Source organism: Oreochromis niloticus, linkage group LG11 (genome assembly GCF_001858045.2).
Source record: "Oreochromis niloticus isolate F11D_XX linkage group LG11, O_niloticus_UMD_NMBU, whole genome shotgun sequence".
NCBI classification, from domain to species: Eukaryota; Metazoa; Chordata; class Actinopteri; order Cichliformes; family Cichlidae; genus Oreochromis; species Oreochromis niloticus.
This window is the reverse complement of record NC_031976.2, coordinates 34,576,509-34,592,424: the sequence shown is the minus strand read 5'-3', so window position 1 is coordinate 34,592,424 and position 15,916 is coordinate 34,576,509. Positions and strand designations below refer to the sequence as shown.

At 40.4% G+C, this 15,916-nt stretch overlaps 1 protein-coding gene across 1 annotated transcript in view; it reads right to left on the bottom strand.

Moving 5' to 3' along the window:
* Positions 1 to 15,916, bottom strand: part of syngap1b (synaptic Ras GTPase activating protein 1b) — a 175,166-nt gene that overhangs the window by 14,182 nt on the left and 145,068 nt on the right. The window contains 6 exon segments of the mRNA XM_025911552.1: positions 4,085 to 4,157; positions 9,796 to 10,007; positions 10,401 to 10,574; positions 10,876 to 11,310; positions 13,860 to 14,453; positions 14,831 to 15,032. Of these exon segments, the coding sequence (XP_025767337.1) occupies positions 4,085 to 4,157; positions 9,796 to 10,007; positions 10,401 to 10,574; positions 10,876 to 11,310; positions 13,860 to 14,453; positions 14,831 to 15,032 (1,690 nt within the window).

The window sequence follows — 15,916 nt, the reverse complement described above, 5'->3', positions numbered from 1 at the left end:
CGGCCAAGCAACTCAATTACTGAGTTGCCTGGCTGTAAAAACCCATCTCATGAAGCTCCTTGCTCACATTTTTCGTGCTGATGTTAATGTAAGAGAAGGTCTGGAGCTCTGCAGTTAGTGCGGGCAACTTTTACACACTGTGGACCTCAGCACTTGTCGATCCCACCCTGTAACTTTACATGGTCTGATACTTTTTAGCTGAGTTGCTGTTGTTCCTAAACACTTCAGCTTTGTAATAATACCACTTACTGTTGATTGTGGAATATTTAGAAGGGAAGAAAATTCATGAACTGATGCTCAGACTCAGTGAGCTCTTTAGAACGACCCATTGTTTTACAAGTATTTTCAAAGGCACACTGCATTTGATTTTATACACCCATTAAAATGGGACTGTAAACGCCTGAATTTAAAGATTAAGAGGCCTGGCCCAATATTTTTGTCCGTGAACCATGGTGAGTCATTATCCACAAATACATAATTTTTGGAACAGTGGAGAACCTTGCAGTAGTGTCTGGCCTTCTAAAATTACTCCAAGAGTGTGATGACTCATTCAGGAGGACCCAGAACAACATGTGAAGAACTGCAGGCCTCACTTGCCTCAGTTGAGGCAATGATTCAACCATAAGCAAGAAACTGGACAAAAATGGGAGAATTCCAAGGAGAAAACCACTGCTGACCAAAAGAAGACTTTTGGGGAAATATTCTGTAGACTGACGAGACAAAAGTTTAAGGTTTTGTAAGTTGTGACTCACATTGGTAAGTTCAGGCCCTGAGACTCAAGCACACTTGGGTTATGCAACAGTAAAATTATCCCAAAAGGTTTGGAGTTTGCCTAGTCAAAGTCAGAACTTAAATCAGATTGAGATACTTTGTTATGTCCGTGCACAGGCCACTCATGCTGGAAACCCCCCAATGTGGCTGAATTAAAACAATTCTGCAAAGAACAGTGGACCAAACTTCCTCCAAGTGATGTGAAAGACTCATTGTCACTTATCACATTGGAGACTTGCTGCCAAGGATGGGACAACAAGCTATTAGGTTTAGACTCAGCCAACACCTCTGCTCTCACTGTCACTCAGCACCAGATCTCAGCCCATAGGTGTACACCTAGGTAGGTGTACACGTACAGCCTGTGTACACCAAACCGACCCAACCAATGTCATCGTCAAGTAAGCTGATGACGCTGTGGTTGGGCTCATCTCTGATAGAGATGAGACGGCGTACAGGGCAGAGTTAGAGAACTTGTCCCATTGGTGCTCAGAAAATAATCTGAAGCTGAACATCCTTAAAACCAAAGGACTCATAATGGACAGGAGGCACAGACAGGTCCACTTGCCCCTGATTATACATAGAGAACGGCTGGAATTATTCTCTACCTTCAGGTTTCTGGGCACCCACATTACTGTTGATCTCACCTGGACTCTCTCCACCTGCCTGGGTGTTTGGTACGCAGGGGCCATGACTGAGAACAGGCAGGCTGTGCAGAGGGTTATTAACACCGCCCCCCAAAAATCATTGGCTGCCCTGTACTACCCCTGGAGGCAATCGCCAGATCCTCCTGCCTCAGGTAAACCAGGGCCATCACAGGTGACTCCTTGCACCCCACCCACCACCTGTTTGACCCACTGCTCACTGGTCAGTACCACACGTCCAGACTACAGTGCTTCTTCCCCTGGGCCATTTGGACTGTCAACAAACACTATCCCCCCCACACCCCACGTTGAGCCATGGTCTGAGTAACCCCCATCACTCAGGCCACTCACATATGGACTTTATACTCAGACCAAGTCCTTTGCACTACTTCCAAGCACTTTGTATATATTCCTCTAGTTTGGAAAGATGTCACCTGTCTGTTATTTATTCCGGTTGTCTTACTATTTATATATTATTCCTGCACAGTTGCCATGGAGCAGCCATAATTTCGTTGTACAATGATAATAAAAGGCTATTCTATTCTATAGTATTCTTATACATGATCCTCTGAAATATGTGTGACAAAAAAACGAAATTAAGAAGGGCATAGATACTTTTTTGCAGCGCTGTAAATGTTTAAATATAAGGATAAATTTGAATTTTTAAATTTGAATGAGCTGAATACATGAATACGTTTGCATATTTTTTTTCTTTCTTTCCTTTTTTTCTCTTTTGCAGCGTGATTGTAATTCTGTAGTTGTAAGAAAACTTTTCTTGTGATTACAGATACATATTTTGGTACTTTTAGCAAAATACATCTTTTCTGCTGACAGAGAACATGACTTATCCTGATTCATTGTGCTCCTAAAAGTCCTGGGCTTTTCTTTCTTTGTTTTTCTTCTTAATATTTTAAAAAATCTGCAGTAAATCAAATTCCAAATAGTTTTATCCATCTGGCACCAAATTTGGTTTATATGAAACATAACTTCTCCAACACTACTCCATTATTATTTTCAACTCTCTGCACCTTGGAAGGTCAACTAGAAACATACAATGAGGCATTTTTTTTTTATTTTTCATGCAATTAAATGAGTGACAATTCATAAGTATGACCTAATGAAGGAAGGAACATTTCAAGTGGGGTTACTGAAAGGAAATTACTTGGAAATTGGCAAGTAAAGGGTTATTTCTTCACGATTCATTCAACAGTCAGAATAGAATTTAATGCATTTAAATTTATATGTACAGAACCTGAAATTGTAATGCCTTATATAGTTCTTATCATGTTGGATTAGCAGCAAAACTCTCGTGTTTAATTACTAAAATTTGAGAATTCATGAAATTTTCTACCTCACAATCCTTCACGTCATGATACAACCAATATAATTTAGTCTTGTGAAAGTCTATCAGTTCAGCTAATGCAATCTGAGCTAAGATATATATAATTCTTTAATAACCACAATGAAAAAATATCTTTTCCACGCTCCATTACATTTAACATATAAAGTATTTTGCATGGTAACATAACAACTTTTAAAATGACTGGGCCCATTATGGGGCCGAATTAGCGTACTTGGTCTCAAATCTCATCTAATTTAATCCCACTCTGTGAAAGGACTGCCGCTAACTGAATGAATATGATTGTTTACACCTAATATTGCATTTTATTTTTATTGCACTATAGAGGCTGCTGAGAAACATTTCGTTTGAGCCTGTGTATTTCTGTAAATAGCATCCGAAATGACAAGAAACACCCTTGAATCTTGAAATCTTGCAAAGTAACTAAGTTCTACGCAGAATGTGTTTAAATTACATGTACCATGTCATGCAACTTTATATAATGTATTTATATATTACTCAGCTACACTTAATTGATAAGTTTATTATAAAATCTAATTTATAAGAGAGATAAGTTGACAAATTCTGCTGTAATCTCCTTAAGGTGATTACATTGATCCCTGAGGCAAATTTACAAGCGATATATTTACATTTAATTAAATCAGCAAAACTTGTACAGGTCACAGCTTCAAAGATAACGACACAGCAAAGATTATGTTCCAATAATATTTCTAGATTTGAGTTATATATATATCAACTCATATGACTCATGCTTGAAGGTGGGCTTGCTCAATTTGACAGGATGGCAGGATCAGGAAGGGGGTGGGTTTTGGGCATGAAATGAAAAGCACTGAGGAAGGAGAGCTCCCGAAGACACAGCACCACCATCACGCAGCGTACAATACAGTAAGACGTGAGCTTCAGCTGTTCAATAATCTGTGCGAATATCTGAGGAGTTTTAACCCCAACATGCTCGGCAGAAAGGTTTAACAGAAGCAACTACAAAACTGGCAACATCACCACAGACCCAGATACGCTCACAAACCCAGCTAGAGTCAGACATCTTGATAGCTTGAGCTTAAGAATACAAACAACAGCATTCTTTCATCTTTCATCTTCAAAGCCGCCTGGTATGTTGGCAGACGCATGGCAGTCAAACCCAAACACAGGGACAGGTCAGGGACAGGGCAAGGCAGAGGCAGATCAGAGGGACCACATACACACAGCAAACAAAATCATAACAAAAACAGGGGGGAAAGAGAGGTAGGATGGAGAGAGAAGATAGCACGGGCCACCGTACGAACTCGACGACAGAAGAAGCAGTCTCACAGACCTGATCAGCGAAAATCCTGGTTTTTGGCTCAAGGATGGCTCCTCCTCTTATCTCATCCTCCACAGCCATGAGTCTTGGAAGCAGAGAAAGAGAGAGGGGAGAGAGAAAGTAGGGAAGGGGGGGAGGGGGGTGACAGAAGGAGAGGGAGTATTATGAATTCAAAATGATACTTAACAAGATGTTGAGCAGATGCATCTCCAACATCTGGCTCAACAACATCACAGTGATAAGATGCTGATCTCCTGTATCTCAAATCTAAATCTCAAATACTGATAGGAAGGACAATCTTTTGAGCCATTGAGCAGCAGGAACGTAAGCCATGCTTTATGAGGCACTGCCAATTTTCACTGGTGGAGCCTTGTTTTGTCCCCATGGGATTTATCAAAGTATTTCTTCCCAATTTAAGGTGTTTTCAAAGCGCAATTACAGCCAACAGTGGAAAATTACGCCCGGTTATGTGACGTGAATGTTCAGTAACTGATCCCCATCATCCCCAGGGAATTTCCCATCTTGCGTAACATAGACTGACCAAGGCACGGGTGGAAAAATCCTTTGACTAATCATTTCAGAGACTCTGCTCGCAGATATGAGCGAGAGTCCGGCTGCAGTTTTCATGAGCCAGCAAACAGTGCAGGTTTCCCGGCTTTCATGATTATCCAAGTGCCAGGGATCGACTCCAGATAAAGTCATTCAATGATATTTCTCACAAAGCGTTATCTTGCACTTACTTGGCCAACTGGCTAAATTGTGGATATTGTCATTTGGTGTAAATGCCAAGTAGAAGTTACCGTGAATAAAGAAAGACCTCTCCACATCATAGACTTCAATGCATTGCCTTCATGATTCTCCATGTTTTACATTTTTTTTAAATCGAAACTGACAGCAGAAGAATAAACATCCTTTAATTTTCTTAACATGAAACAAGATTGTTGGAATGTTATCCCTTTATAATAGTCAACTATTGAGTAATCTTGCAAACGCAGGTCAATTTGTCGAAGTAAAACAAGGTGGAAGATTGTCACTTGTGCATTCATTAAGCCACTAATCCAATCAAATAGTTGACAGGAACATTTAATTGACGCCATGCAGAATAAATACACCACAAATCAAGTCGTACTGTGTCACTCAAAGCTAGTCCCCTCCACCACATCCATATCACTTTATTAAGAACACAGAGGCACGTGTTTGACAATAAAGAACGAAAATCCACAGGTGAAGTTTCAAACATAAGCGTTTGGATGTTTTATTCCATAAATAATGTACAATGTTGAGAGTTTTCTTTTTTACAAAAGAAGAGAAGAGGAAAAGAAAAGAGTCAATCATAAGCACACACAGAAATATTAGCACTGTCCCAAAAAACAATGGAATGTAACATGGGCATACAGCATTAAGATTCTGACATGACTCCAAAAAGGCAGACAATGATTCATGTGGGTGATATGTTACAAAAAGAAGAGAAAAAAAAGAAGTTAAGCTTTATATATCCAGTTGTACTTCAAGTAGTGTGCTTTTGAGGTCAAGTCGTACATTTAGTCAAAACAATGTGTGTATGTACCAACATGAGGTCACAAAGTCTGAATATTTTGCTACAGAGGAAAAAGGCAAAAGACAAAGGTGTCAAATAGGATGTAAAGTTAATGAAAAGCAAAAGGAAAGACAGACCTGGGTCAAACAGCAGCTGCAGATATGTTCTCTATTTTTTGTAAACTTACCTGATAACATCTAATTTGTGTTGATGCAGGAAGCTTAACCCAAACTCGTGAAATATTTTGACTTACTCTGCACTTTAATCGCACATTACAAATAATTTTAACATAAATTAAAGCAATGTCTTTTTGTCAGTCAAACATAAATGAAACAAGTAAACTAAAAGTGTTTTAAATATACAAAAACAACCATGCAATAAACCCAATTCCCCAGTACATAACAGCATGTTAGTATGCATTTAAAAAACAATATATTTGACTTATATTTGACTGACAGATATGCCTCACATCGAGTTTATCACATTGTTCATTTATGTAAAAACTATGCAATCCAAATGGATGCAGTTAAAATGCACATTAAACCAAATTCTTCTTTGAGTGTATTTGGTTAAAATAAACGCAATGCAACTGTTTGACACAGGTCTATATAAAAGGGAGCAAAAACTCTTGGCTGTTGCTACAAGCCATGTCAATCACACACACATCAAGCCAAAACTCATCACCACTATGAATTCATTTGCAAGATTTAAACATAATTTTTGCTGTTGTACAATCTTTACAGCCTATCAATATATTCTTGCTACAAAGAGAGGCAGGTATACTGACACCAGAATATTATATATTATAAGACTCTGGAGAGGGAAAATAAATAGAAAAGAATATGTTTTTTTCCTTTTAATACTTAAATCATATTTTAACTGCATAAGTTAAATGACAGTCTAACTCTCTTAAACAACTATTCTGATCACCACGTCACCGGACACCACCAATGACGGACTGCAGGTCAAAAAAAAAAAAAATCATACCAAGCATTTACAGCAAAAATCATACAGAGATGAGAAAGTCAGTTTTGCTTTAATTAATAAATAATATGAATTTCAATCTTTCATTTAAAATGCAGATAAGTTCACAAGCACCATACAGGTCATCCAAAAAAAAGAAAAGAAAAAACAACCCATAAACAATAGAAAAAAAACCCAACTTAGGATTTAAGAACACATTTTGCAGAACATACGGCTGTCAAAAACTCACGTCATTGTCGTCATGTTGTCTCTGTGGTGTTTTGCATTTTACAGTATTCCAGGTCTATATTTTGTATGTTTAGATACTGCAGATGGCACCTGGTAAAAGATTTTGGCAGGAAGTCACTGTTTCGATATCGACACAAGATGCATACAATACACCTCTTTATGATCCTGCATGTGCATTTGGCACAAACAGCACACGCAGATACATACGGCATCTGTTATTGCGCTTCTCCTGCTAAAAAGTTAGCTATTGCAAGGTTAAAATAGTAATCTCACTCTCAATAGAATTCATATACATCACATTTCATATACTACTATTATTATGGCTCTTGCATTACTGAATTTACTATGCTATGGGTTATAGTTAAAATAGATTATTACTATGACAGGTGCAATTAAGACCATTAAGTCCCCTCCCCCCTTTCTGCTGCAAATGCATCTTGTCAACATAAACCTCTTCAGTTCACAGCAAAGAGCTCGGGGACGATAAATAGTTTCATTCATATTTAAAATTAAAGTATTTTGACAAAAAAATGGGAGAGCCTGTAGCCAACTAATGGGATAACTACCCTAAAGAAAAAAAAAATACAAGTGCTACAGGTAAAGTGGATTCAGTGTTTAACCTAGCATGACCTAAAACTCAATATTCGGCTTTGGTTTAAATTAGATTGTTGAGAACAAAATGTGTACCTGGTCTAATGACATAGGTTGGATTTGCTCTGAGCTTAAAGCAAATTTTATGCACAGAACATTAAGGCTTCTCTGAAAAAAATTCTCTCAAACTTGAAACATAACGCTGAGTATTTTAGGTCTGCAGATAAAGAGTTGGTTTTTTTTTCAAGCCTACACAGGAGCCATGAAATTAAGGTCACAACTAAGGGCTCCATTAGCAGAACCTGAGCTTGCTTTTGCATCAACATAATATATATATGTATATATATATGTTTATATATCTGAATGTGAAAATTGAACATAAAAGTCAATTTAAGGTGAAACATAACATAAGGCTATGGTTGCACTTGTTATTTCACTGATATTTTGTAGTCCAATCAACAGGATGCCCCGAGAAAAGGCTTCTTGGCATCCTCGCTCTCTACATTATTTGCATTGCTCGTGTGTGCATTAGAGCTGCAATGCTCTGCATGACCTGGGCTGGCTCAGTGAATTGTGTGTAAAATTGACTCGGAAGCATCCAGATCTGCTACTTACTGTAATTCATCCTTGTGTGGTCAGATGATAAAGGTCCCATAAGTTACATGTTTAAGCCTTGAAAACACCAGCTAATAACTGCACGTTGTGCTTTATGTGTACAGCACAGCACTCTCCTTAAGCTTTAACTCCAGGGGAGCAGTATTCAAGGGGTTTGCTTTAAGTGCTCTGACAAAGTTTCTGTAGTATAGGGCATAGCTCATTTATGCCTTTATACCTGAATCTTCACCATTCACTGACTGATTCAGGTTTGTCTCTGATGTTCTCCCCTCTTCATTTCACATCATGTGTTGTTAAAAAAAGAGAGAGGTATTAGTCCCCATGTTCACTCTGGAGAAGTAAAAAAAAAACCCAAACATCCGCAGTCCTTCAGTGAACATGGTTCACCTTGATTTAAAATGGAAGAGCTAATATTAAACCATGGTCTTCCATAGTCCGGTGCCTGAAGGTCCAAAACAATTCTTTGAGTTGGTTTAAAAAGTGCAGACATGTTTCTGAAGTTTTACAACTCCCCATCCTTTTGTGCTTTTACAGTGCAATCTCGTAGGAGAATCATTTGAAAATTCTGCTAATTGGAATCATCCCGCATGATCCCAAAATCCAGAACTTGGTTCATAAACAACAGCTGATGGTGAGTGTGACAGCACAGGATAAAGGAGGACGTTTTAATGGTGCTTATATACAAGGTTAGGCCTTTTAAGATGTTTTCCCATAAAAGACGAGCAGGACTCTCTGTCTTCATTCCAAGTCTTCTTTCCTGGAGTGGATTAGAAGTGGCAATATTCTCTGTCACAGTTATCCACCCTTCAGTTGCAGACCACAGACTATTATAAGATGTAAAAATACTGCAATATTTTCATGTAGTTTTAAGTGTCTTTTCACTGTAAAATAAAAACAAAAATAAATGCAGGGCACCATTGCTAATATGCGGTCACATGTAAAATGCTCACGGTGTCCTTAAAACCCAGCAAATATTTGGTTTTTGTTCCTGAAAAATACAACTGAGACACGATCAATACTCAACCCTTTTTTCCATGAACTACTTAATTTGTGAGTAATCAATAAAAGTTAAGACTGCACTGACAATAAAAGCCCCATTACAATTTCGCACAAGCACTCGAGAAATTAGGGCTCAGCTGGAGTTCTCTGAATAACAAATAAACCATGTTGTGAGGTTATGACCGCATTTAAATTTGCTACGGCAAGAGCTTAGAGGACAATCAAAGACTCTTTTGTCCAGCTTAACTAAGCTGAAGAGAAACAACCACCACGGGAACATCTCCTACATGCTTATCTAAGATAAAGATCTTTGTCTTCTATATTACAGTCTATTATTTAATTTGTCACTCATTACATGTCTGCAGCTTTGGCTTTCAATATAAAGCTCCCATCCTTTCTCATAGGCTACAGTGCTTTATGAAACTGAAACCAATCTCCTTATCTTGTAATATTCTTTTCAAGATAACAACCTCTGGTAAATAGAGTCTTATTCAGATGTGCAATGTATATATTGCCAGTAACAACTGCTTCATGTTCATGTTTCATCCTGTTAAACAGAATCCAATATGCTAACGTTGTACTATGGAGTCCTCCGCAGAAGTATAATAAGTCTTTTTAATTAATGCTAGCAATCATAATTTTATAGAAAAGGTCCTTTTTCCACAAAAACCCTGTAACAGAAGAAAAAGAAAGACTATGGCCCACCAATGGCCTCCTTATACAAGACCACAAGTCTTTTCCCTCCATCCCAACAACAGCTTCCATTTACCTGCTAATTATTCCTTTAATTTGGGAGTCTTTCTCCAGTTGCTGTTGCCGTAGCCTCCTCTCACTGTCCTCGAGACGATTCTGGTACTGTAGGAGGATCTTATTGGTCTGCTGCTCCTGCGTGAGGAGCCTCCGTTCATACTCCTCCAGCTTTTTGTGGGACATCATCAAGCGCTCCTTCAGGGAGTTGATCTCCTCCTCGTACTCCCGTACCTGAGGTAGAGATGTGAAAAGAATGCTAAATTAGAGCAGTTTATTGCGACGCTGGTGCGTACATGCCTCGCTTTCTTGGTCACTGCAGTGCCTGGTGGATTTGAGTACTCTACACACATTCATGCAAGCATTGGAAATCACCTCCAGATATTCAAAATTAGGCCGGCTGCCTTTATAAAGGAGGAGGTACAGTAAATATACAAAACTGCAGAAAAAGAAAAATGATGCAAAGAAGTTGAACATTTGGCTCATGGCTTTTGTTTCCCACAGTTTGAGACCTCTGGACTTCTGTGTCAAGATCAAATCTGAGTGCCATCTGCTCAGCAATGACAGACATAATGTTCCTCTGACTTCCACTAAAATGTTAATTAAATACTTAAAAATTAAACCCACCCTATCCATGCGTGACTCATCCATGCTTTTTGAGTACTCCTTAAGTTTGAAATCCTCACGGTCAATCCGAGAACTTTCAATGTCAGCTGACAGATGAGGCATGTTGGAGACCCAGGCCACCGTCCGCTCATTGGCTGGCGTTGGGGGATTGAGGGTAGATGGAGACTGGGAGCCCTGGGAAGAAAGGTCAGCACACTGAATATGAGACCATGAATTTTTAATTGGGTGAAAGTCACTTTCATAAATTTGGTGCACGATGTTGCCCAAAATGCCTCAGTGCTACACGACTTCGTACATTTTGAGCATGGCTGAGCCCTGGTGGCTCCCAAGCTCTTAATCTTGAATGTCAGTTTTATCCCCTAGATAAGCTAAACACTGACATCTTACACACTGTTGTTGAGAAATACCTGTGAGCGCAGGTGCTGTAGAAAAAAAAATAGGAAAGTTAGATATTAGGAGAGTGTGCAGCAGTTACCTGTTTGCTCATAGTGGGTTTGAGCAGGTGCTGCTGTTGCTGAGGCTGCTGCTGTGGTGACTGTTGAGTGCTCTGACTGGTGGTTCCCTGCGGACTCTGGCTTTCCCTGACAGAGCTCTGCTGGTGGGGCAGGCCCGGGGCAGTGTTGTCTTTGACGGAGAGCTGCCGGGGCCCATGCTGCCTGCCGTAGCCAGATTCTGGCGACTGGAGAAGGTTTCCGCTTTGCGGCCTTGTTTTTGCAGGAGCAGAGGGTGCAGCAGCTGCACTGACGGACAGCTGATGGGAGGTCTGGGATTTGACACGCTGGGTGGGAGGCGGAGCAACAGAACTCTGGCGCATAGGTTGGACTGTGGAGGGAGGCGTGGTGGCCAGGGAGGAATGGGAGGTTCCCGTCTGGGAGGCCATGCCCATCATTTGTTGCTGTTGGAGATTATCCTTGAAAAACACGTAAATGATAAATTAACATTTATACTAATTCACTTATTAATGTTTTTACAAACCTTCAGATTGGAAAAAAATTCAGTGGGCTGCCACAGGCGAGTAAATTGCCTCAAATACTAATGAGACAATAAAATGTAATAACAGAAGTTCAGTTTGAATGATGAATTGATGAGTTTCAAACATTTTGAGATTCAGTCTATGAAGGTGATGTAACAGTAGAAATATGGACTGGTAAGATTTTTAATGCTATGTGTTTTTACCAGGGGTGGGCAACTCCAGGCCTCAAGGGCCGGTATCCTGCAGGTTTCAGATGTGTTCTTGATCCAAAACAGCTGATTCAAACGGCTAAATGACCTCCTCAACTAGTCCTGAAGTTCTCCAGAGGCCTGGTAACGAACTAATCGTGTGATTCAGGTGTGCTGACCCAGTGTGATATCTAAAACCTGCTGGACACCGGCTCTCGAGGCCTGGAGTTGCCCACCCCTGGTTTATACACTACTCTGCAATTAATTTTGAGTTATTATTAATCTCTGGCTCTCTTCCACAGTGTGCGTTTTGACTCGTCTCACTCGTCTCACCCCCAACCAGTTGCAACAGATGGCTGCGCCTTCCTGAGACTAGTTCTGGCGGAAGTTTCCTTCCTGTTAAAAGGGAGTTTTTTATTATGCTAAAGTGCTTGTTCATAGGGGGTCATTTGATTGTTGGGGTTTTCTCTGTATTATTGTAGTATCTTTATCTTACAATATTACGCACCTTGAGGTGACTGTTGTTGTAATTTGGGGCTATATAAAATTTTTTATTGAATTTAAATTAATTGCATTGTTTTCCTAATTTTACTGACTACTCCAAGTGCCCATCTAAATCTTCAGCCCCCCTGGTAGCTCCAGTGCTTTATTCTAGCTCAGTATCTTCCTCAAGCACCCTTAGACATACAGATCAGGTGGGCTGAAGATTCATCCACTAACCCTCCAATGAAAGGACAACCCACTTTACTCAATCAAATTCAAGCTTACAGCACCTGGTATCAGCACCAGACACTCAAGGATCCAAGTACTAACCAGGCCTGATTCTGCTTAGCTTCTTAGATTGGATGAAACTGGGAATTGACAGCACCAATGCAGCCCCTTGTTGGATGAGGCTTGCATGGCATTGTAGTTTGATTCAGCTTTTCTGACAGGCAACTCGTTGTTTTTGGCCTTTACACCTGCAGTGTTAACTGAGTAGCAATCTGTATGAATGTGGTCTTAATACAGGATCTTAAGTTTAAGACATTTTAACAACAAATAAATAAAAAAATCAAGTGAGAGGCACAGCATTGAATAGAGTTATGGTTGCTTAGGTAAAAAAAATAATGAGTGTCACATCACATCCAGTTGGCAGTTTAATGTAATGTGTGATGTAATGCAAAAAGTGAGACACTTTTTCAAGTTTGACCCGGTACGCCATGTTTATGACAGGTTTATGTTGTCCTGCTTAATGTCAAGCTGTCCATCACAAAGACATCTCAATCAATGTAACTTTGTAATAAAAATGACATCGTGACACTTAATGACAACAATCATAAACATTCACAAAGACTTGTGACTTTGTGCTCATGACTTCTTATGATGGCGTCATGTCTAAAGCTCATCCCTAAAAAAGATTGTTACCATCACACTAGAGAAAGAAAAACTGCAACATCTCAGAATCAGAATTATATATTATTAGTTAATATATATTATATATTCCTAATAAATGTTGGAATAAAGAGATCTTTTTGGTGATTGACTCCTAAAGCTCGGCTCCACTGTTAAAGAAAGGCCCAGATTTTGGGGGTTTCAGTAAACATGTTCAAAAGTTTTTGGGCCTAGTTGATAGTTTCAGGCCTTACTGATCAAAACATGAAGTTCATGTGATGTCTGTTTCCAAAATGCTAAGCTTGCTAAGGTGAAAACAGAACATTGCAAATCTATCGGTGACATCACGGTGACTACGTTGATCTGCGTTTTATAAACCGGCCCACATTTTGCTTAACATGTGAACAATTACATATTCATTACATTTCAGGAGAAAATCACAGCCGCATCTTTGAATCATCACTGAATTTCCTGCAGTAGCTTCTCCCAGCCACTCACATCAGTAGTTCCAACACTGGGCTCAGCAATTTTATGGTTCCAGTCTTTTTTATCAGGTTCTAGAGAAAGCACTGGCACTGCTTCAGAGCGAAAGAGGTATGAAGCATACTCACTGAAGGACTTTCACAACAAATTGGTAAGAGTGGAATTAAACAATCTTCTGGAACCAATTTAATCATCAATGATTCATAATTTACTGTTTTAAGGTTTGAAAATCTTTGGTGTTTATTTTAGAGCATTTTTGAATTTTTGAGTCTGGTTTGTACACAAAAACTGAAGCTGAGGGTATGAGACACTGTGATTATAATTTTTTATGTCAATAACATTGTTCCTTTTTTTATCCTTCGTGTATAATGAAAATAAACACTAGTAAACATTATTACATAGTGAATTTATGACATTACAGAAATACAGTGAGAGTCCATTTACCTGCATATGCATGGACATCTGCCTGCGTCCATAGTCAGCCCTGCTGTAGTCGTCACTGTAGCTATGTGAGTGGATGATGCTGGGTTGTCCCAGGTGACCGTCCCTGGTCCTGAGGGTGGACAGATCCTCACTGCGAGAGAACCCTCCATGGGCGAACTGTGGGATGTAGGACTGGTGAGAGGGTTCGGGCTCTGGGGCCAGGAGAAGGGGTGCGGGGGGTTGAGCCCGGCTGTGCTGGTGATGGAGCTGTTGCTGTTGAGGCCCATCAGCAGTCGCCAGATGAAAGAGGGGATTCTGGAAGGAAAGCGGGTAGCGCATGGCGGCGGCCTGCTGTTGCTGCTGCTGGGATAGCGAGTCGGTGGTGGTGCCCATCTGGCTCAGCTGGCTCAGCCGGAGGCCACCGGACATGCTGGAGCCGCCAGAGCCAGCTGACAACCTCCCACCGGCCCGCAGCTGGCTGCTCAGGCCCGACCCCAGGCCGCCACCGCCTCCGCTGCTCAGCCCGCCGAAGCTGCCCATGCCGGCGATGGAGGCCTGGGAGGAGTTGAGCATGTCCACCGACTGCAGGTTAGACACGCTGTTCATTCGGGAATCCTGGAGGTCCATCATAGATACGCTTTTATTGACACTGAGCACCTAAATAATAAGGGATATGAGAGGCTAGTGTGCCCCCTGTTATTGCTTATGTTAGGTGGCCACGGATGATGGGTGAGGGTGGTGCGGGTGTTTTTACCGCGAGGCCTGCCTGGTTATCGGAATGCATCAAAGTATTTCCCAGGAAATACCGCTAGGATGAGTTGCGTGGTGAATCAGTGGGAAAAAAGCAGATGTCATGATATACTAGAGCCTCGATCACACGATGGCAGATTGTTACAGTATGACTAACATGCACGTCATACTAATCTCACCTTGATAAAGGTAAACCTAGCGGATGGGATGATGATTCCCCGAGTCAGTGTGGTAAAACTCACCTTAGGATCAGGTTCTGTGATATCCGAGCTGCTCGTGCAGTACGCTGGGCTGGATCGGGCCAGGGGAGGGCGTGATACGTAAAACATGTCTTTGGAGGATGCTCGATGAGGGTGGTCACGGTCCTGAAAACTCATCTGGGAACGAGATGGCATGACCCCTCCGGTGGATGTAGGGGAAGGCAAACGGGTGATATCTATAGAGCTGGAGAACAGCACAAACAGGAGGTGAGGTCCGAGTCTAACAAACTCTACACTCTTCTCCTATGAACAGTTTATTTAGACACTATATTACTAAATTTTTATGATTGCAAGTTGAAAGCTAAATAAAACAGCATTGGAGGAAGCATCTGAATCCTTTCTTCAGTTGGTTAAAATCAAAACTGAATGCTTCCTCTGTTATAAAATTAGAATGTATCACTCTATCAGGCCGTTATTAATAGCTAAATTACGGTGTAACAAGCAAGTGTGCGGTGTTACAAGTAAGAGGGTAGGGGAAAAGTACTGCTGCAGAACTTTTCTTCCTCTAATTTTAGTCTTTTGGAAGAATTTGTTGGATGTTGTTACCTAAAAATGTTATTTAAATGAAACCTTAGTAAGATGTCTCTCTGAGAAGATCTAGGCAACCGAAAGTTGCCATGTGGCACTAGACAGAAAAAAAAAGGCTGCATGCAAAAAGGTTCAAGGCCAATTTTCTTAAGCAGCGCTCTGCATTTTTTAAAAAATGACACAGCTTTATCATTGAAAAAAAATAATGTGAAAGATACAAGTATCTCCAGCTGTTACATAAATGTAGTGCAGAAAAAAGAGCCACATCTCCCGTAGTATTTTTACCTACTACTGCACAACAATGAGAAAAGAAACATTTGTTGAAAGACATTTTCAAATATGCGCTGCAGCCCCAAACTTTCCTAGACTTTACTTGGCAATGGTAACCACAAGAAGGCAAATGTAAGATGCAGTCAGATGATGGACGTCCTTTGCAAAAGTGTTTCCAGTAGTGCGAAACTGCATCACTTAAAAAGAATATCTTCTGGATTTTATTCTCTTGACACTCTGTGAAAACAACTCAGGTTTCAGCATTTAAAA